We start from the raw sequence: 21,002 nt of genomic DNA, 5'->3' as shown, positions 1-21,002 counted from the left end.
CATGCTAAAGACAACAAAATTAGAGCTGGCAGACTGCTTTTAGATGACACCCAAAACATGGAACAAACTGGAAACATTGCATGACTTAATGGCATCATCTGAGTTGATCACCTCCTCCCCATGCACACACACAAAAGTTACCTGACCTGTTGGACCAGTGTTCTAGTCAGTCACATTCAAAGCCATTACTTTCACTTTACCTTTGAATCCTATTTTTTTCTTTTCTAAAACAATGGTATGGTTTTGTTACAAGACTGGAAAAACCCGCTGGTGCAATACCAATCAACAGCAAACATTGAGGCCGACTGACAAAAGCAAAACTGCTTTTTTTCTTTCACAAGATCAGATACCTGAGGCATATTTAAAATACTCAAAACTAAGTGTCCTGTTAAAAAAACAAGACTACTGTAGCTTCATCATTTAAGTTGTTAAAATTTCATCTCCTCTAATATAGTAACACTTAAAAGTTGGCTTTAGGAGTGTGTTCTATGGCAAAAAACCCCAAACATCTGCAGTGCCTTGACAAAATCCTAATGTTTTCTGATTTTAAGAGTGAAGATTAAAGTAGAATATTCCTCTCTTTAAAGGTATTCAGAAGTATTGAAACCAGAAAACAAATATAGATACTTTAAACACAAAAAGAACACATTTTTTAAAAAGACATCTGGCTGATTCAGGGAATCAGCATTACAACTTATTTAAATTTATTTACTTGGAATTTGCAAGCTATTATGATCACCATTATGATTAAATTAGACCAGGTTTAGTTTCATGTAGACTTGTCAACAGGCAGAAGTGAAACAGAAAGTCATACTGCATAACAACATATTTGATATAACTCCATTCATTATACTAATAACATACAGGCAAATAGTAGCAGGTTGAGTTTCCACCAGTCTACCACACTGCTATCTATCTCAAAAAGTTTCTTCCATTTCTTTTTCTGCTAATAAGAGGAAAAGTTATTTCTTTATGAAGGGAAAAAAAAATTAAAAGACAAGAGCAGCAAAAGCTGAGGATTATCCATTGCTGTAATAAAACAATGTTTTAGTCCAACAGTGTAAACTCAGTGCTTGGAAGAAAAAATTATCTGGTAAGGAAAGCAATCTGAATAATTGTACCCTGCACTGCCCTGTTGCTATAGAAACTTACTTCACTGTAGCAGTTAATTACTAATCAATTTATAATTTTTCATTACAAAGCTCAATAGAAGTAAAATGGAACACTGTCACGTCTGTCCAGCAACTCCAAATTATGTCTCTTCTGGCTACTGTTGGGTTTTGCAAGCCCTACAGGAATGCTGGACATTTTTGATACAGAGTTTTTATCAATAATTCCATCACGTTGCAGCATTTTAAGAAAATATTACTAGAACAAAGCCCTAATTACTTGAGTTCTAAAAATAAGATGGAGCTGGCTCTTATCCTAAGAGCACCAGAAGAGTCCCACAAAAGTTAAGTGAACAAAATACTGCTCCAATGTATAACCTGTACTCCAAAACCAGGATGAGGCCCAATGGTTTATGCTTTTTGTGGTCATGTACAGTAACAGACAGATGAAATAACATATTCGCTCTAACTATTGTCCTGCAGTTGTTAATTTGCAATGCATCTTCCTGCTGGGGCTGAAGACACTTTATTACAAGCCAGCCCAGTAAGATGAAAAGTGTTGCAAAACAAGCACAGCTATTAGCAATCAAGTATTAAGGACCAAATCCCTAAAACAAATACAGTGAACTCTGATTTCTCACCACCCCATGTGTACAAGTTCTAAGATATCAGCCAGCCTGAAAAGCAGAATCCTCCTTCAGAATTTTTAGAACAAAAGGCAGTATGTTCCAAATTCAGGCACCAGCTTTTTCAATAAAAGTATTTAATTTAAAGTAAGCAAAGTTTTAAGATATTTTAAGTAATAATAAGTGTTGGCAGTTTCACTGGTATACATATTGTGTAGAAAAAACCAACAACCTTTTGCCTGCTGTTAATAATTTTCTTTAAAAACTACCATCAAAGGGCTAAAAGTATTACACATACCAAATGGTCACACAACACTGTCTCTTTCCTCAGGCTGATTTTTGTCTCAAGTGTAGGAGGGAGTGATCAGACTGTCTATTGTCACCGAGACCTCACAGACACAGTGCTGCCCACTGACTGCCCACATGTCAGGCATTTTGCTAAATGTCTTCCCAGGAGACTGTGAGGACACCCAACACAGCCCAGCTATTAAATCACCCTACCCACTGATATGGGCATACCAATACCAGGCACACTGGGGATCTCTGCTGTCAAAAATAATAACCTTTAACCACCCTGAGGTTCACACGTTGTCCAAGTCCTAACTCTCCTTTATATCAATTTGCACTGCAAGTGCCACAGCTGCAAGACACCTGCTAACCAGGGGAGATAGAAATGAAGAAAGGGCTCCCAGATGAGTGAAGAGAAAGCACAGCAAAAGCTGTTTCTAGGCTCCCAAGACTGGGCTTGTCCAGGCCCTGATCCTACCAGCATTCCCCTTTGACTCTCTCTCATGTACACACAATGCTTCCATCAGTTTAGGACTAACAAAACACAATACACAGATTAACCAGACCAATGCCAGTCCAACATGATTTTGCAGAAGGTGTGTGGTGAGTTGACCCTGGCTGGATGCCAACACTGACCAAAGATGTCAATTCGCTCACTGGACAGAGGAGAAAACAATATAACTAAAGGTTCACAAGCTAAGAACTGGAAAAGATCACTCACCTATTACTGGCGAAACAGACTTGACCTGGGGAAATTAACTGAATTTATTACTAAGAAAATCAGAGCAGGATGATGAGAAGTAAAAACAAACCTTAAAACTACCTTCTCCCCACTCTTCCCTTCTTCCTAGCTCTACCTCTTCCCCAGCAGCACAGGGAGACAGGGAATGGGGGCTGTGGTCAGTTTATCACATGTTGCTCCTGCCACTGCTCTGAGAGAGGAGTCCTTCCCCTGCTCCAGCACGGGGTCCCTCCTACAGGACAGAGTTCTCCATGAACCTTTTGTATCAGAGTCCTTCAGGCACAGCCTACTCCAGCATGAGTCCCAAGTCCTACCTGCTCTACCTGGGCTCCTCCCTCCATGGGTCCACAGGTCCCTGCCAGGAACTTGCAGCAGCCTGGGCCTCCTGCAGGTTCACAGCCTCCTCCCAGGTATCTACCTGCTCTGATATGAGTCTGCTCCAAGGGTCGCAGGTGGATCCCTGCATCCCTGTGGGCCTCCATGGGCTGCAAGAGCACAGCCTGTCACACCATGGGCTATAGGGGAATCTCGGCTCTGACACCTGGGGCACCTCCTGCCCCTCCTTCTGCAGTGACCTCTGCGTCTGCAGAGCTGATCCTTTCACATGTTCTCAACCTGCTCTTCTCTGGCTGCAAATACATCTGCACAATAACGTTTCTCTCCTGAAATACATTATCACAGAGGCGTTACCTCTGTTATATTGATTACCTCTGATACTCCTGATGGGCTCAGCCTTGTCCAGCAGCAGCTCCATCCTGGGCTTCTCACAGCAGCTTCCACCAGAAGCCCCTAGAGCCAGGCCACGCCAAGCCAGTACAAGGTGTTACCTATTGCTCACAGGGAACAGAGACATCAGAGTGCAGCACACAGAGCACTGAGTAAGCTGCCACTGGACTCATTGGTAACCAGTACTTTGTCACTCTAAAAATGAGAAATATGGATCACCTTGAGCATCACTAAAGGCATCTTAACCTGGGCATTTGTTTGAGTTCTTTAGAACAGTTGTTTGCCCCATCCTTCTGATTTAGAAGTGCTAACATGTGCCCACGCTTAACTATCCCAGTTCCAACTAGAGAATTTACAGAGGCAGCATTTTGGCTAAAACACAGAACTACACTTGAACAGTCGCTTCATTGGCACAGAAGCTATTCTGCCAACGCTGTTCAGTCAGAAACATCACCTGGAACAGCATCTTAACACTCTGAAGGTGTTAGCAGACAGCTCATGACACGCAGACAAGTTATTCTGTACAAGGGACCACAGCTCCACTGCTGAAGGCAGGAGAGGCCATCCCCTGTGTTAAACTGATGTGAATGTATCTGGACAGTTGCCTTTAGAGGGAAGGGAGCATTAGTTCACACTGAAGTAAGAGCAAGACATTTCTTGAAGTCGCCTGTTGAGGTATACAGCTCATGCTATTAAATAGTAATAATTCTCTAGTCAATACAAGCATCTCACTTTTACAAGCAGCAGCCTGTATTTTTGATGTTCTTCTTTGGGAAAAAAACTCCTGGATTAATATATCACACTGAACAGGCACATTTTTAAAAATTATTATTTAGTTATTTATGGATAGTAAAGTAATAATTTGAACTGACACAAAATGACAATGCAAAATGGGCTGCAAAACAGGTAAGAAATAGAGCATTTGGCAGTAGATTATATCAAATTTCAAAAGTGGTACTAATCCTAATCGTGCAACTATTCCTGCCCTCATAAATTACTATTTTTAAGACAGACCCTCTTGACACCTTAAGTGCTAACAGGTAGCTATTGAAGGTCTCTGGCCCACTCTCTTACTAAAAAGGCTAAAGAGAACCAACCTTTAGAAATACTTTCATTTAAAAATGAAGTCTGAAAATGAAATCAAACTGTTTGCTATTCTGTAGTAAAGGCAAATATCTGAAGAAAAATACACACTAAGCACTTCACCTATGGCTTCACAATACAGTATTAAGTTGATGTTAAGGGACAGTATTTTCCATTCAAACCACTAAAATACGCAAATCCAAACATCTAGACTATAATTTAAATCTTAGTAACGTGACTTTAAAAACAAATAATAGTAAAATTATTTTTCTATAGTACTGACAGTTACCAGAAAACCAGAAAAAATTATGACAACAAAAGTAATTTTGTGCCAAAATTTCATTTCAATGATAGCTTCAAACATGTATGACAGTCATGCTCCAATATCCGCCTCAAATATCAAGGAAACCTGCACAAAACCTTTCTAGAAGTCTTAAAAGAACCATACCAAAAAAATCCCTAGAAATAAACTGCCACAGTTAAAATAGGATGAGACTACAGCTTTTAGGATTCTGTATTTGTTATGGTTACATTTACAAGTTAGGAAAAGGAGACATTTATGTTACTCAGATTCACAGAGTTATCCCTGTGACTGTAGCCCTGGGCAGGCTAAAGTGTCCTTAAGGCATTGTTCAAATAGTTTCTTTCACCAGACTTGTGGGTTTTTAACACACAGTTCAATGTATATTGGCATCCATTCTCTCTCCTGTTGTCATTGCTCCCCCTTTCTTTAGCTAAACGGGAGAATTAAAACCATAATCTTGAGTCCTCTCCAACTTTTACATGATATCAATTACCTGAAAAATATATCTAAAACTCCTGCTAAATAGTATTTTTTTAATTTCTAGGAAACTAGGGATAATGAAGTTTGTTTATAACATGCAATGTTTTCTCCCTACACCAGCGTATTCCCAAGGTAAATTTCTTGCTTAGACCACTATTTTGTCTGACATAGCACTTCACAGTCTCTAGCTGTACAAAAATTATACACTATTAAACAAACAACTTCTCAATACAGTCACCTTCTAATCCCACATGAAGTTAAAAAGTAGTACTAAGAAATTATAAATATTTTTTTACCATTACAGCCACATGTAAACGTTATGATTAACTCATGAAATTAAAGAACTAATATAGCTGGTAAACTAAAACTGAAATCAATTTGCAGTAAGTATCTATTAGAGATCTACCATTCCACTATGAACAGCTGGACTGAATAATGCACGTTACAACACTGCCACTGGAAAGGTTTCAATTGCAGCAGCTGGTGGTCCTGCCCACAAAGACCAGGGGCTGCATCCACTGCACCAACAGCTGCTCAGCAGGAGCCAAACAGGCAACAGCAGCTGCTTCCAGTTACAAGGGGCAAGAAATGGGTGGCAAGTAGATGCTAAAAAATGGGCTGTCTATTCACTTGGGCCCAAAAGTGGAGTGAGGTAAGGAAGGAAAAATACTCTATTTCCCAGAAGGACATAACCAAATATTATTAAAGTACAGCACATTTAATATTACTGTTTCTTTTCCTTAAGCCTTCTAAGAGGACAGATAATGGAAATATTAGGCACTATTTTGCACTAAATGGCACCACTTTCAAATAATAATTTGTGCAAGTGTGTCAACTCATAGTCATGACAACTGGATAGCAAGTGGCTTTTCAGTACACATCCTTCACAAAAAAGTAATTCAGATGGGTCCCTTTAGCCAGAAAACTGCAATAATACTTCAAACTAGGGCATTAAATTTCATTCTAGAATGTCAAACAAGACAATTATGGCTGGCAATCCTCTTAGAGGTGGGTCTAGGCAGCCTTTAATTAGTCTGAGGCACCTTCTATGTACATTTTAACTATTAACAGTTAACTATTTAACTGTCTTGCAGACTCACAGATGTCAATGTATAATGCAAACTCCTTGTCATTTAAGCACGTAGCACAACACTTTTATAAATATTATGACAAAGCTGCCCCATAAAACTTTCCACAGGCACAGAAGTGTTTGTTACAAATGACCTCTCTTTGCATCTCTGAAGCATTATGACTAAAATTTTGTCAATCTGCAAAGAATAAGTGCCACAATTTTTGGCTTTACGCTAAATTAATTTCCCCAACTGAATACAAGTAAGTGCAATTCTACCACAAATGCACTTCAGTACAAAACAAAAACCTCCAAAATTGTAACTGCTGTGGCAAAAAAACCCCAACTAAAGACACACACAAAAACTCACTGCCTATAAAAACTGCATCCCAATGTGTGGGCTTGGCCAGCATAGCCCAGCATCCACTGTCAAACACGCCAGCCAAACAAGCAGTCACAGACAAATGAACTCTTACCTCGGAGAGCAATCCTTCAGCCAGCACAGTGCAAGAGCTCACTCAAGTCAAACAGTTGTGATATGGGCTTCAAGCACAGACTAGGACAAGAAAAAGCACTATAGACTAATACCACTTCCTCCTTAAAAATCATCTTGCAAGCTCTGTCAACCATAGACATTTCATCTTCCTCCAGAGCAAGAAACATTTAACAATGTAACTGTCATTTTAAAGCAACTTTTTAGCCTTTTTATCTTACTCTAGCCAGTCCTAGTTGCTCTGTGTAAGCCTCACATACAAAATTAAACACTGAAAGCTACCTACACATCTGTAATCTACATTAACTCTTCACTGTCTCCTTCAGCAGTTTTGTTGGGGGAAAAAAAAAAAATACTAAAAATTCCACCCTTCAGGAAAGACTACAGGAGTATTTTGTAACATGTCTGTCAATCCCTAGTACAGCCCAGCTGGAATTAGGAAAGATAGTACCTACCTACATCACAAAACTCTAAGTGGTAAATATATCCACCCATTAAACACCTGAAACAAATTTCCAAGAGGCTCTCAAATATCTTCACAATCACAGATCAAGAGGTAAAGTTTTACTGATCTAGCGACAATACCTCCATGAGACTGGCTAGTCCAGTCCCAATATAACAACTATTATCCAACACAAAGAGAAGGAAAAAAAAAAAAACCCAGCAAGAAATAAAGGGATTTCTTGAAAAAAAAAATCTACAACACCCTTTTAAAGAGGGAGAGAATAGTCACATCCAACACACCTGAGAAATGTGAAAGAGCAGCAGCAAATCCAACAGATGGATTTTAATTTCTATGAGAGAGTCTCATTAATAGATGAGAGTACAAATCAAATTTGTGAGTAACATCAAGACTGGAAGAATTTGTTGCATTATGCAGCACAGAACTGGAAATAAAACCCCTCTAATAATCTTAACAGAACAAAATTCAATGAAAATGCTACATGGCATTTATAAACATCCACAAAATCAAGGCATGGATAAAAATGGAGAAAAGCAGCAATATGATAAGAAACAATCCAAGTGAGTCATCACTATAAGCAGGATTCAAAAATGTCAACACTATTCAATATGTTAGCAAGAATATTAGAAGACAGACTCAGCAAGCAACAATTCTCCCGTGCTCTGTACTGAAGTCACAGTCAAGCACTGTGACAGGGTCTAGGTCTAGTTTAAGTACCACTAATGAAAGACAACAGAAGCCAACAGAGGAGAACAGTGAAACATTTGGAACTCAAGATCTGAGAAGAATGGTTTAATGAGCTGGATTTATTTACCTTAGGAAAACTGAGTGGACAAATTAACAAGTTTTTAAATATGCAAAAGCCAAAGGCAATAGTCAACTGTCCTTTCTGTCCACACTAAATAACTGCATTCAGCAGTTTGCCTTCTCTTTTCTCCCTGTAGTCAGATATCGGAGGAAGAGGAAAGAGAACACCAAAAAACATTACTGGTGGAATTCATGTTACTGCAAATGTAAGAACCAGTCACTAAGGTGTAGGTATACCTCCCTCTGCTTCAGACCTACTGAATCTTCCAAGATCCTTACAAACCTCAGCACTTTTATAGCTCATATATGCTTTTAAAATGTACATCATTTTCAGAGGCCTGATACAGCTTAGTGATCAGTAAAAGTATACAGTAATATAAATTCATATTACCACCATATCTTGAGAAAATGTGATGGTTTTCACCATACATCCCAGCTCCCAACCTACAGCTGCCTCACACTGCTCTTCTCAGAGCAATATATTAAGCACAGTGACAAATGTCACCCATTACCATTCTGTCACTGCAACAAGTTCCCAGGTGAACAGTCTATAGAACGAAAGGCACCACCAAGGATAACACTCCTCAACCGCACAACAAATCAAGCCAGACAGAAAAAGTAATTTTGAGAACTGCAAAGGAAGGAATCCTATACATCAGTCTTTTTACTGATAAGTAGGAACAAGTAGTATGCCAACTCTCAATAAAAGAAGTTGAGATATGAGATGATTTTCATCCTAGTACAAATATAATTTCCAAGACACTTGTTCAATGAAAGCCTAAAAAGACAGTTGACAAATTCTGCCCTCCATGGCTCCAGTAACCTGTGCTTATCACCTATATATGTTTCTAATCCAACACTACTGCAACATACTGTAATATTCCAAAGTTATTAACAGACTGCTGCTTTAGGTAGCTGCAAGAAAAAAGTCAAACTAAAGGTGAAGCCTCTTCTTGCAACAAGGTGATTTCACAAAATGAAACTACCAATGTTAAGAAAGTCTGCCACACATTACCAAAGAGTGAGAATTTAACTACAATACAAAAGATTTTCTGTCTGGTAATAAGCTGAACTATACATTCACATTTCATAACTTGCTGATATATTGCGTAAAAACTAAGAATGTGCACCACGCAACACTATTGCTAATATGAACTTGTATTGCAATGACAGCTGCAGATTAATCTGCCCAGAAACTTTTACAACATATAGAGAGTACCACATCATCACACACACAGCTTCTGTAAGGAAAATGCACAAGCTCTCTAACAGGAAAGGAAAAGGACTTGATCTTAATGTCAGCATCAGTCTAGAAAGCCTTGCCTTGTCAGTCATTCCTAAGGCAAGGAAGATGATATAGCACTCTTCCAGCCTGATGAATCAATTAATAAATCATTTTGCAAAGCTAGCCATAAACCATATTTAAGTCCTTCTCAAGACTATCTTACAAACAAAAATCAAGTAACAGCCCTCACTCCTGATTAGGGGCTGTAGGAAAAAGCAACCCACTAAGAGCACCAGAGCATCATAATTTGAACAATTTTTGAGTTATTACTTCATAATCTCACTCCATGAAGAGGTAAATGCCTAAAATAACAGGAAAAGCTTCCTTTAACACCTGTGACTCTCTTAATCAAAATCAAGTCAACAATCCCTCAGGAACAGATCATTCTAAAACTGACTTAAGGCTGAAGCAGATGCTTTATTCAGGAGAGACCTCCAAGGCAGTGGATCCAAGCAGACAGTCCAGGCCACTGAAGGGGGTAGCACCCCTCCAACACTTTCCTTACTGTCACTGTACTCCAAGCACAGTGCACTAATCAACCCCAAGATGACACCGTTCAACTCACCAAATCAAGAGGAAATCTGCCCAGAAAATCTGCAAGTACTTTTTGCTGCTGGTTTAGCAAGCTGAACTAGCTCAACCAGAGGCTGATCACGGCCAAAGACAAGGAGATAGGAGCACACTGCCAAGAGGGTCCTATACTGCCAGTCCATCATTTACAGCTGTCACTAGATCAGTTGAGTTCATGAAAATTTACCCCTTATGGTTAATAAGAGATCACTGCACACATCTAACTTTAAAGCCAAAGGAAAGGAGGACTGAAAGGGAAAGTCCTTTCAGTGTGCAGTTAAGAACAATTACATACTTATCTAAGCAAACCAACCACATCTCATTCCGTCACAGTTTAACTTCTTACTAAACTACAGGCCCATGTCTTTTATTTTTTAGTGGCTCCAAATCAAAAAGCAGGAGTTTTCTGGAAGTCTGCATTGCTTTATAAACACAAGAGAGCCACAATGTTTCCTGATTTTAAAAAAATCAGGTTTTTTACAATGTTTTTAGGCTTTTTATGAAATAGTAAAAAATCAGCTTCCTTCTTAAAGAGGTGAAGAATAAAGGCAGGAGAAAGTACCTTTTTGCTTTGAAAAGTCTCTAGAGACTGTCCAAAACTCCTGTCTCTCTACCAAACCATTAAGATGGGAGTACAGATAGACAATCTCCACACCACTGTCCTGGCTGCCGGATCTAACTTCTCCACCAAGTGCCTTGGAAGGATCAAGGTTACCTGGAAATATTTTTCTTTATGTAAGTTAAATCTCCTAAGACAACACACACATCAGCAGTTCATGTAAAAAGGTGACTTACAAACCAGATACAGCAGACACAAAGCATTTAAGGGAAACTAAAAGAAGAAAAATTAGCATTATTGATGTCAATAAATAGCCTTCCAAGTGGTATCTTTGACTCAATATTAGGTTATTTATTTTTAAGTGTCATTCATGGCTTAAGTGTTGCTCTTCCTTAATGTGTACTGATCTGCAATGGATTACTGATGCAAGAATTATCTCAGTACCAAACAGACACGGCCACTTAAAATACAGTCCTCATGGTTCTTTCACTCATTTTAGAAAAAATATAACATCTTCCTATCAAGAAAAGACATCTTAAAGTAATCTTAAAAAAAAAAGGAAAAAACAAGAAAAAAAAAGACAGAATCACAGTTGATATATTCACACAGCACAGCATCATTAAATTCAACTCAATACTCCAATATGACTTAGTCAGAATGAAAATCATGATCTTAAAAGTAATCAGGAAAAATTTTTAAGGAATACATAAATAATTATGAACTAACAGGTAAAACTGAAGTTATCAGCACCCGTATTACACCAAGGAGCACAAATAGCTGGGTCTTGCCAACAGATCAAATCCCTTTCCCCATCCTGGTCCCAGGAACAGGAAGGAACACAAAATGGGATAGTCTGCCCAGTTTAAGGCAGAATTACATCGTGTCCATTTAAGTAACAATAGCTCTCTCCCTTTTATGACAGCCACAAGATAGAACTTTTGATTCTGAAAAGTTCACATGATCAGTTGACAGGCTGTCAGCCTGTTCCTGATTCACTTTCATACACAAACAAAACAGTTACTTCCAACTGAAGTTCCAAAATAAATTCCAAAGCAGCAAGTATTGCAGATTTAAATCAGACCATCTTCTCATTCTCATTTAAAGCATTTTCCTTTAAGTGAGTCAATCTATTTCAGCTCTGTCTTTAGGTTCACTTTACTAAAGTATTATACATATAGAATATACGGTATTGTTTCACATAGTTAATACTGTAACAGGTCATTGAGATTAATTCTGTCCTAACAATGTGTATGTTTCACTCTATTCAGAGAAAAAAGTATTTCACACCGTCACAGGTATAGATGCCTCAGAGCTCATGAGTTCACAAACTCAAATTTCTCAGTTACTGTATATCATACCAGTAGCTTTTAGCATCTAAAAAATCTAAATACCCAGTTCAAGAAGACTTTTGTAATTTGATATAATTATAATTATTCTATTCCTTATTGACAACTAAGTTTCAGCCTTTAGATTTTTATTTGTCAGAAGTGTGGCAAGAGATGACTAAGAGAACTTGCAAGAATCACATGTACCATTACTAAACTACATAAAGGCCTGCTCTGTGAGCTGAGAGAATTCTGCAGCTACTTTGCATGGAAAAAACAAACATAGCAGGACCCAAACATGGCAACAATTTAGGATGTAGATTTATAGATATACTGCTCCTCAGGATACCTTGTAAAGACAGCAACTGGTGGTAAGTAGGGAATACTGTTTGATACTAAATACTCCTTGTATCCTTAAAGAAGCCATTGTCCAAGCATTATTTGAAGCATACCTAGATTATTAAAATTCATTAAAAGGCGAAACTAAATACACACACACACACTTTCACATATACTTATACAAGACATATCAGATCTGTTAGGTCACAGTCTAACAAACAACGATGTAGACTTTAAACTCCTGCTGCTGCCGACATTTTATAGAAAGGAGGAGTGCTGGGGGCACTCCCCTAGGACAGAGCAGATTCAGGTATAATCCCTTGCTCATCCACGAACTTCCTGCACAGCCTCGTGTGAGTCTCTAGCTCTCCGTGCCCTCATCCCATGCTGAATGGTGAGCTAAAAGCAGGAAGATTTCAAGGTGATCACATGATGGCAACTGAGACCCAAGCATGTAAAATAACAAACACCCACTATCTGAGACAAAACAGAAAACTGACATTCATTATATCTGTGTTTATATCTATCAGGAGTGACGTGGGTTCACCTAGCACAACAAATTCCGAATTGTTCTCTCAATCCTGTTTGAGAGAAGGGTTTGTTCATACATATGGTGACCTGAGAGATCAAATGCATGCACTGTCCTGCATCCAATAATGACAAGCAAGGAGTCTCTCTCTCAAGTACATTAATCTTTCTATCCTGCAAAAGCAACTTTCTCTCTGTCAATTATCTGATATTTAAGACTCATCTCACTGCACCACTCCCATTTAGAAACAATTCTAAAACCAACCCACACTTCTAAGTCATAACAAAGGCCTAAAAACTGCACCGAATGCTTCAGACGTGCAGCCAAAGCTAGGAAGATCCTGGAAGCAGGGATTTGACACCACCATAATCACGACAGGCATTAGCGTGTCCAGCAAATTCTGACCTGAAGCAGCAGGTGAAGGAGGCCGAGGGAGGGAAAGCCAACCCTGATTCCCGCACGAGGAGCGCCCAAGCGATCGCATCCCTGCACAGGGCCCACACACACAACTCCCGTCGGTGACACCGTATCTGGAGCAGCCCCGAGCACCGACCCGCTGCCGATGCCCCCACACCGCCCTCGCCCCAGGCCCGCTGTCCCCTGCCCAGCTGGCTCAGCGGAGCTCGGCCGGGGCCGAGGAGCCGCCGGCCCCGCGGGGAGCGCGGACAGCGAGGGAGGCGCACCCGGCCCGCGCCCCCGCCCCCGGCGCGGCCCCGCACCCCGGCGGGCGGGCGGCGCGGAGCCCCCGCCGCTCCCCGCCCCAGCCCGGCGGGGCAGCCCCGGTACCTTGCGGACCCCCTTGTAGATGTAGAAGTAGAGCTCCCGGCCCACATTGAAGCAGAGCCGGTCCCCGTTGCCGCTCTGGTCGTTGACGTTGACGAAGGAGACGCGGACGGGGTTGGAGCCCTGCGAGTTGAAGGGCACGCGGTTAGGCCGGCTGTACTCCGAGTGGCTCAGCAGCTTGTACAGCCCCTCCCGGGTGGTGAACTGGGTCTTAATCTCGTTCATCTCCTTCCCACCTCCCTCCGCCGCCATCTTGGAAAGGAGCGCTCATCCTGCCCCAGTGCCCGGATGTGCCGACACTGCGCAGCCGCCGGCGCGCGCGCGGCCCCTGCGCGCGGGGGCGACGCGAGGAGGCGGGGCCGGCGGGGGCCTGTTTACCGCGCGACTGCGCGCGCGCCGGGCCCGCGCGCCCGGGGGCGGGGAAAGGGGCGGGGGCTGGGGCGGGAGTGGCGGCGTGCCCGAAGGGCCGGGCCGGGGGTGTCACAGCGTGCAGGCCCCTGCACAGCCCTCCTGCCCCAGGACCCCTGCACAGTCCCCCTGCACAGCCTTCCTGCCCCAGGCCCCCTGCCCCAGGCCCCCTGCACAGCCTTCCTGCCCCAGCCCCCCTGCACAGCCTTCCTGCCCCAGCCCCCCTGCACAGCACGGGCTGCGTCCAGAGCACTCCTGGATGTCTCCAGTGAGCAGGACTCCACACCCTCTCCGGGCAACCTGTTCCAGAGTGTGCACAGTAAAGAAGTTCTTCCCTATGTTCGTGTGGTGCTCCTGTGCATCAGTTTCTGCCCGTGGCACCACTGAGAAGAACCTGGCTCTGACACCCCTCCTTTAGATATTTATACACATTGGTGAGGTCCCCTCTCAACTTTTCTCAACGCGGGATAGGCCCAGCTCCGTCAGCCTTTCTTCCTAAGAGAGATGCTCCAGTCCTTTAATCATTTTTGTAGCTCTCCACTGGGCCCAGTCCAGGAGCGACAAGTCTCTCTTGTGCTGCAGAGCCCAGAACCGGACAAAGCGCTGCAGATGTGGGCTCAGCAGGGTCACCCAGCATGGTGGCTCCACAGGGCAGCTGCTCTGGGGGATGGGAGAGAGGGGGAGGAGGAGGTCACCTAAGGATGTGGTCATCTGTGCCAGCACAGCGTGGGGTGAGGTAATCCCCGCTGCTGGAAGTGCCAGATCAGAGCCAGGAGATGTCCATGTGCAGCACTGGTTTGGGGGCAATGGCTCCCAGGTGAGAGCTCCCACTCACACACAGCCCTGGCCATCTCCATTGGCTCCTTTGGGCCAGCTTTGCCCACAGGGTACTTGGCAGTGCCTGGAAGCCTGGTGAGAGTCTTGCTGTGAGAGTCTGAGAGTTTAGGGACAGCAAATCCAGGTGTGCAGCTGTACTTTGGCACTTCATGCCAAGCTCCGGGGGCCCCTGATGGAGATGGCATCTCCGTCCCTCCAGCTCTGCACCAGCCTTCAACCTGCTGCTGGCAGGGCCGGGCCTGGGAGGTGGCCTGAGGTGTGAACCTGAAAAACTGGTTATCAAATCTCTCACCTCATTGTTCTGATCATCCTGCAGCCATACTGCCAGCTGTGTTGCATGGTGAACCAGATCAATATCAGATGGAGGTGGCACAGAGTTGGTGGGAAGGATTGTATTCACTGGGCAGGGAGGCAGGACTGTTTCTTCTGACAGCAGTTTTGGCTTTAAGAGTTTGTCTGACTACAGCCTCACGACTGACTCAAACTGATCTAAGACTGATCTCCAGCTGTAAAAAAAGGTTTTGGCCCCTCCTCTACCGGTATTTCCATTACCTGCCTTGCATCAGTTCTAGAAATCATGCAACCAAAGGGTGAGTCAGATCCACCTGAAAGTTAACACACATACAGAAATCATGAGTTCTCAGGTAAGCAAAGTGTTGATCAGCAACCAGTTTGATTCAACTCACTGAAGAACTGCTGGAGCCAAAATAAGGAAGGAGTTGTGTGCAACCAGGGGAAGATAAGCAGCAAAGAATTAGAACATTTTATGTTAGCAATAAAAAAAACACCCTTTCAAGGTATAGTTTCCTGCTGTAGCTGTGTGGCTCTACTGTGACTGCTACCAAAGGCATTGTCGTGCTCTCTTCTTTCTGGACTATGTCTATCTGCTGCTACTCCTTCCTGTACCAGCCACAGTGCTCTCCTGACCTCACAAGGAGCCATTTCTAAAAGGTAAAGGGATAGACAACCAACTCCTTGCAAATGTTAAATGAAAAACACTGGCTGGTTAAGGGAATGGACAGCAGGACCTTCCTTCTTTCCATTACATCAGCTCAGCTGAAGAGTTCCACTCAGTCTTCCAGACTGCAGGGGGTTAAAGGGATTTAGTTTCAAGTCAATTTAGTTCAAAGAGATTTTGTTTGTAGCTGAATACTGTCTTGCTGCTGACCATCAAAATATTGGTAAAAGATAGCTAAGAGACCTGAAACAGCCAAGGATCTCCAGAACAGAGTATGTATCTGAGTGAATATCTGAACAAGTACAGATGATCAGACTTCTAAAAGGCTAGGTATTAAAGACTTGCTTGAAATTCTTAAGATAAAGCCAATCAATAATGACCAATAGATCTTGTCAGCTTATCAGCCAGTCCTGCCAGATGGTATTGATGACCTCCTAAAAGCACATAAAGTAGGTAAGCAGCCCTGCATTTTTTTAAAATCATGTTAAAAGTGATTGTTTCATAAAGAAATTTCATTAATGGACTTCCAGAGAGAAAGAATATTTTCTTTCACCAAAGAATTGCCAAAGAAGAGCAGGAACAGCAAGGATCTCTAAGTAGTAATACTCAAAACAGATAAAGATGTAACAACAAAAACAAATTAAAAAAAAAAAATGTTGCTCCAAGCAGGCATACTCAGTATGTCTTATCCATTATTCACTGACAACACAGGATAGATCACTCTGCAGAAGAAAGCAGGCAACTTTGGTAGAGGGACTGTGTGGAATGCAAATTGTACTGAAACCACAACAGGCCATCTGTCACTGATGGAATGAGTGTGATCCAAAGAATAAACAAAGTTAACAAGTACCTGGTTATCAGCAGTACATGATGGTGCAGAAAGTCAAAGAATTGATGTAGTGTTTTACATTTACAAGAAACATCAATAAAAGCTGCTGAGAGATTCCATGGAGAATCCAAGACAAATATTCATTCGAAAAACACAGCTGCAAGTCACAAGAACACTATTGTACAACCCATCAACAATGCTCATCAAATACTAGGAGAAAAAGAGATTACAGAGATAAGTCTTATGAAAAAAAATTCCTGTACCACTTGAAAATTCTTCTGTTTCAAGCTAACCAAGGATGATAGTTCTGAAATGATCCCAGGAGGACACCCCAAATGAGGAGTTTTGTATGCACCACATAACCAATAAACTGAAGTCAGTCCCAATCACTGCTGTATTGTGCCTTTACCTTTTGCAAATTGTTTTAGCAAATTGGAAAGCAGACATGAGCAAAATTCACTAACAGTAATAAAATAGTGTGGTCCTTTGAGATTGCTGTATGCAGGACATAAATTGGTCCTGCAACTTTTCAGAATCTAATATTAATAGTGCTTTTACTGGACATGAAGAACCTGCAATGCAAGTACAGTTATGAACAAAATTTTCCTGTGCTTGAAGTTGAATATCTGTTACTTCCCCAAAAGTGCAACAACTGGTATTAACTTTTACCAGCTTTCCTGAGACAAAAAAAAAAGAGGAGGGTGATTACACCCATACTCCATCAGGCAAATTGTCTATTCCAGCATGCACTGCCTTCAATTTATGCTGCAGAAATCAGGAGACCATCTCTGCACTGTCTGTCATCTACAGCAGGTCTGTCAAGTCTTTCTGGGACTTCTGATGCCCAAAACAATTTAGGCATTTAGTGTGACTGGCTTAAGAGTCAAGAGAGTCAAAAGCTCTGCAATGTGTCCAATTTTAACAACTTTTGAGTATGTGTGAGTTACTAACAGAGATACACAGACATGTAAGGAACACATCTGAACTAGGCAAAAGTTGGTGCTGGTGAGAGGATGGCTTGAAAGTTGCATTTAATATGGGGAGAAGAAAAAGGAAATATATTTCCAAGTACTTACATGGTCTTTAAGGTACATTTAACTTGCTTTAATCAGGAGAAATTATTGGTTTTGGCATAATTTCATTGCTGCTTATTTGCATTAGGAATCTCTTCTTAACCGCTGCATACATTTAACATTAAATATATGAGGTAATGCATTATGTATTATAAAGTGAAAGGGTGTTACCAAGGGAGTCTCTGCTCTCCTAGAAAACACATTACACGTTGTTTATACTTGTATCCCTCCACAGAGGAGCCAGAGCATGTGAAACATTTTGTTTTCATAGTGTGGGGGTTAATTACTGAGAAAAAAATGGGTACTCTCAAAAGCAGATATTTGGATTGAAGGAGGCAAGGTAAAATGAGTCTGCTTTGTAGCTGGGATAGGATGATGGGTGGACTCTGTTGTGTCTTTGGAAAACTTCATTCTGCTGTTTGCAATCAGGTCCCTGTGAGTTGTCTCCTGAAAAGAGTACCTTGCCTCCATAGCCAGGAGTGCTGTTCTTGTCAACAACAGTTATTATCTTGGAACTGTAGTTGTCCTGGAAATTATGTTCTCTGAAGATAAGACAGAGATATTGAATTTAATTTAAATTCTATGGAAAGCTGGAGAGATTGGTTTGATATACCTACAAATAACTTGTGTTTCTAAGCCATGCTGCAGCATGATGTACTTCTCAAAACTCCCTAAATAGGGAAGACATGTTGTCCATATATAGAGTACTGCTGTAATCAGCTGAGGAATGACAACCTGTGAATAAATAAAGTCTGATTGTTGGCGAGCAGCAGCAACTCAGTTTCCCACAAAACTGGAATTTCTAGACAGTGTTGCAGTGTGAGAATGCAGGGCCTTTGAGAAAGCCAAGAACACTCCTGAAGTGCAGTCTGCAATAGACCCTTGCATGTTTGCAATTCAAGAAACAATAGCTTCAGCAAACAAGTGTTTCAAAATTATTTTCTCTTTCATCAGAACTGGCTGTTTCACTCAGCTGGTTTTCATTGGGAAGCTTGTGGTTATCGAGTTACAATAATGCGTGGTTGGTTATTGAAGAGTATTTCAGGTCAGCCAAGCAACCTGCCTTTGGTGTGAGCAACAGTGAGTTAATAGTCATCCACACAAGAGAAGTGGCTGTCAGTGTGTGATTTAGGAGTCTCTAAGCAGAACAAGAAATAAGGAAAGCTGAGAAAGATAACCTTGGAAAGAACAGACTTTAACAGTCAAGGAAAGGGAAGCATTACCAGCATTAAAAAAAAAAAAAATAAAAAGTGTCTGAGTTTTAAAGGTGACCAGATTCAGGAGCCTCTGAACATTTTGCACATAAGACAGGTATGTGCATGTATATCTTAAGTTTGTGCCAGGTTCTTCAGTCTCCCCCAGGTCATCTGCCTAGCTGACAGTGAGATCTTTCCCTGTTGCTTTGGTGTATTACTCAAAGAGGAACTGAAAACTTGTTAGCACATTTTTCATTCCTTTATCACCTTTCTCACATCTCAGAGGTTGCAGAGAGCTTCAGAAAAAGCATGGCTATCTGCTTTCTGTCCAGTCATAGGACGAGATTCTCCGTCAGTGTCACAAGCATAATTTCATTTCCATGTCTGGAATGACTGTCTCCAAATTGTTTTAGAAGAAGCATTGAAGCTTTAGATAAATGATCATCTAATGGGAATTTTTATGAGTTTTTCCATAAGCTCACTGAAGCATGGGAGCTCTGGATACTGCACAGCACTGGCTGTTCATTCAGTGCTGGTTGATTCATTGCACATTTAAAGAAAGGAGAGCTTATTTCTCTGAATTATGTGCTGGCTCCATTCTGGTCATCATTATGTGCTGGCTTCATTATGGTCATGTGGTCACTGATTTTCATTTGCAAGTCTAGAAGGGCATAAGTTAAATTCACATGGTTTTTCCATCCATCTGGTATCCAGAATTTACTCATATATAGGAAGATTATGTACAACCTTTTAGATAAAACTTACCAGTACAGTATTTTCCATCAAAGTGTGGATAGTTTTTTTATGATTGGGGTTTTGTCATCTACAAAGCTGGCTGCAGAGAAAGGATATTTATTATTGTGATATATATACTCTTACATCATTACCTTACGTACCTTATAATTTCATCACACACAAAATTTAATTCCTCATAAAAAATTATCATCACTCAGGCTTTCAGCAGCCTAAGTGCCTGTCTAAATGGAAGTCTGACTTTCTCCATGCCTAATGAGACTTGTTCAGTTTCTCTCTCCTCACTTTCTCTTGCTGCATACATAAAGCAAGGGATGGTATTACTAAAGAAAGGTGTGATTTAGAAGATTACCTGTGTAGGCTCTTGGATTCCTGCTTTTCTGGTTTATCTGAAACTATCATCGTTATGCACTTCATACAATATTGTTCTTATATAACAAGCACTTCTCAATCATGTAATCAAGTATGCACATTCCTCTGACATTCCTTGTCTTTAGCCTCCATTCTTCTAAGGCCAAGTACTAGGTTTAACAAGATTTATGTCATTTTCCAATAGCGGCTCTGTTTGTTGAGTTAAATCCCATCTGAAGTCTGTTTGTTCACTGTCATTTTTCTTTTCATGAGTAGGTACAACAAGCTAAAATCAAATATAGGGCAGATGCATAATAAATCTTTATTCATTTTCTAATTTTCAATAGTAAAAATGATAGAATTGCTTCTTATAGGCATGGTAAAATTACAGAGAGCACCATTCAGACATCTTTCACAGGCAATTACTTTCAATTTTCAAGTACTAACTTCCTGATTCAGTGATTTGACAAAGATGAGGATGTTTGATATATGCATACATTTCCTTTTTTTTTTTTTAATCAATTTACTAAAACTCTACTGTGATGTCCAAATATGTTGAATTTCTGCAGGAAAATAAATCTGGGGATGGACTTATGTGACAGGATCAATCTCTGCATCAGTGTACCAAAAGAGAAGGGAAAACTGTGCACATTTATAAACAACTTATCTTTACAACATTCACTTATTTAAACATAGATAAAAGCACAATAATTAGGAATTGATCTCAAGATAAACCTTCAATTTTTATATATGTGGTTTTATACTTGTTTAGAGTTTTTTAAAAGTTAAAAATAAGCAAGCCTGATCCAACCAACAGATTTCCTGAGACAGCTATTGCTTTGTGGGGTGGGAGAGAATGGTTGAATAGTTAAACATATAATTTATGGAAAATTAATTTAACAAAGTGTCTATTAAAAATAATGGTCTCATTGAAGCGGTTAACTTAAAAAAAAGAAACCAAACAACTTTTATAGGGCTAAAACTCCTGTGCCATATACACAAATATATATAGCTCTC

At 40.9% G+C, this 21,002-nt stretch overlaps 1 protein-coding gene across 10 annotated transcripts in view; it reads right to left on the bottom strand.

Annotated features, from left to right (window-relative positions):
• The window catches only part of WDR20 (WD repeat domain 20), a 45,663-nt gene extending 31,734 nt beyond the window's left edge, over nucleotides 1-13,929 (bottom strand). For 5 of the 10 annotated variants that reach the window (XR_003960911.4, XR_003960912.4, XM_041716310.2 and 2 more), the window contains exon 1: nucleotides 13,584-13,923. Coding sequence is in view for 7 of the 10 variants with exons in the window: in XM_041716310.2 (XP_041572244.1) it covers nucleotides 13,584-13,832 (249 nt within the window). In the remaining 3 variants the exon portion in view is untranslated. Of the gene's footprint in view, nucleotides 1-13,202; nucleotides 13,480-13,583 lie in introns of those variants that run through there. The other 5 variants (XM_030275004.4, XM_030275005.4, XM_041716309.2 and 2 more) reach the window with 4 other exon arrangements.
• Between the last annotated feature and the right edge of the window lie 7,073 nt (nucleotides 13,930-21,002).

The sequence above is a fragment of the Taeniopygia guttata genome, chromosome 5 (assembly GCF_048771995.1).
Source record: "Taeniopygia guttata chromosome 5, bTaeGut7.mat, whole genome shotgun sequence".
In the NCBI taxonomy this organism is placed as follows: Eukaryota; Metazoa; Chordata; class Aves; order Passeriformes; family Estrildidae; genus Taeniopygia; species Taeniopygia guttata.
This window is presented reverse-complemented; position numbering and strand designations above follow the sequence as displayed.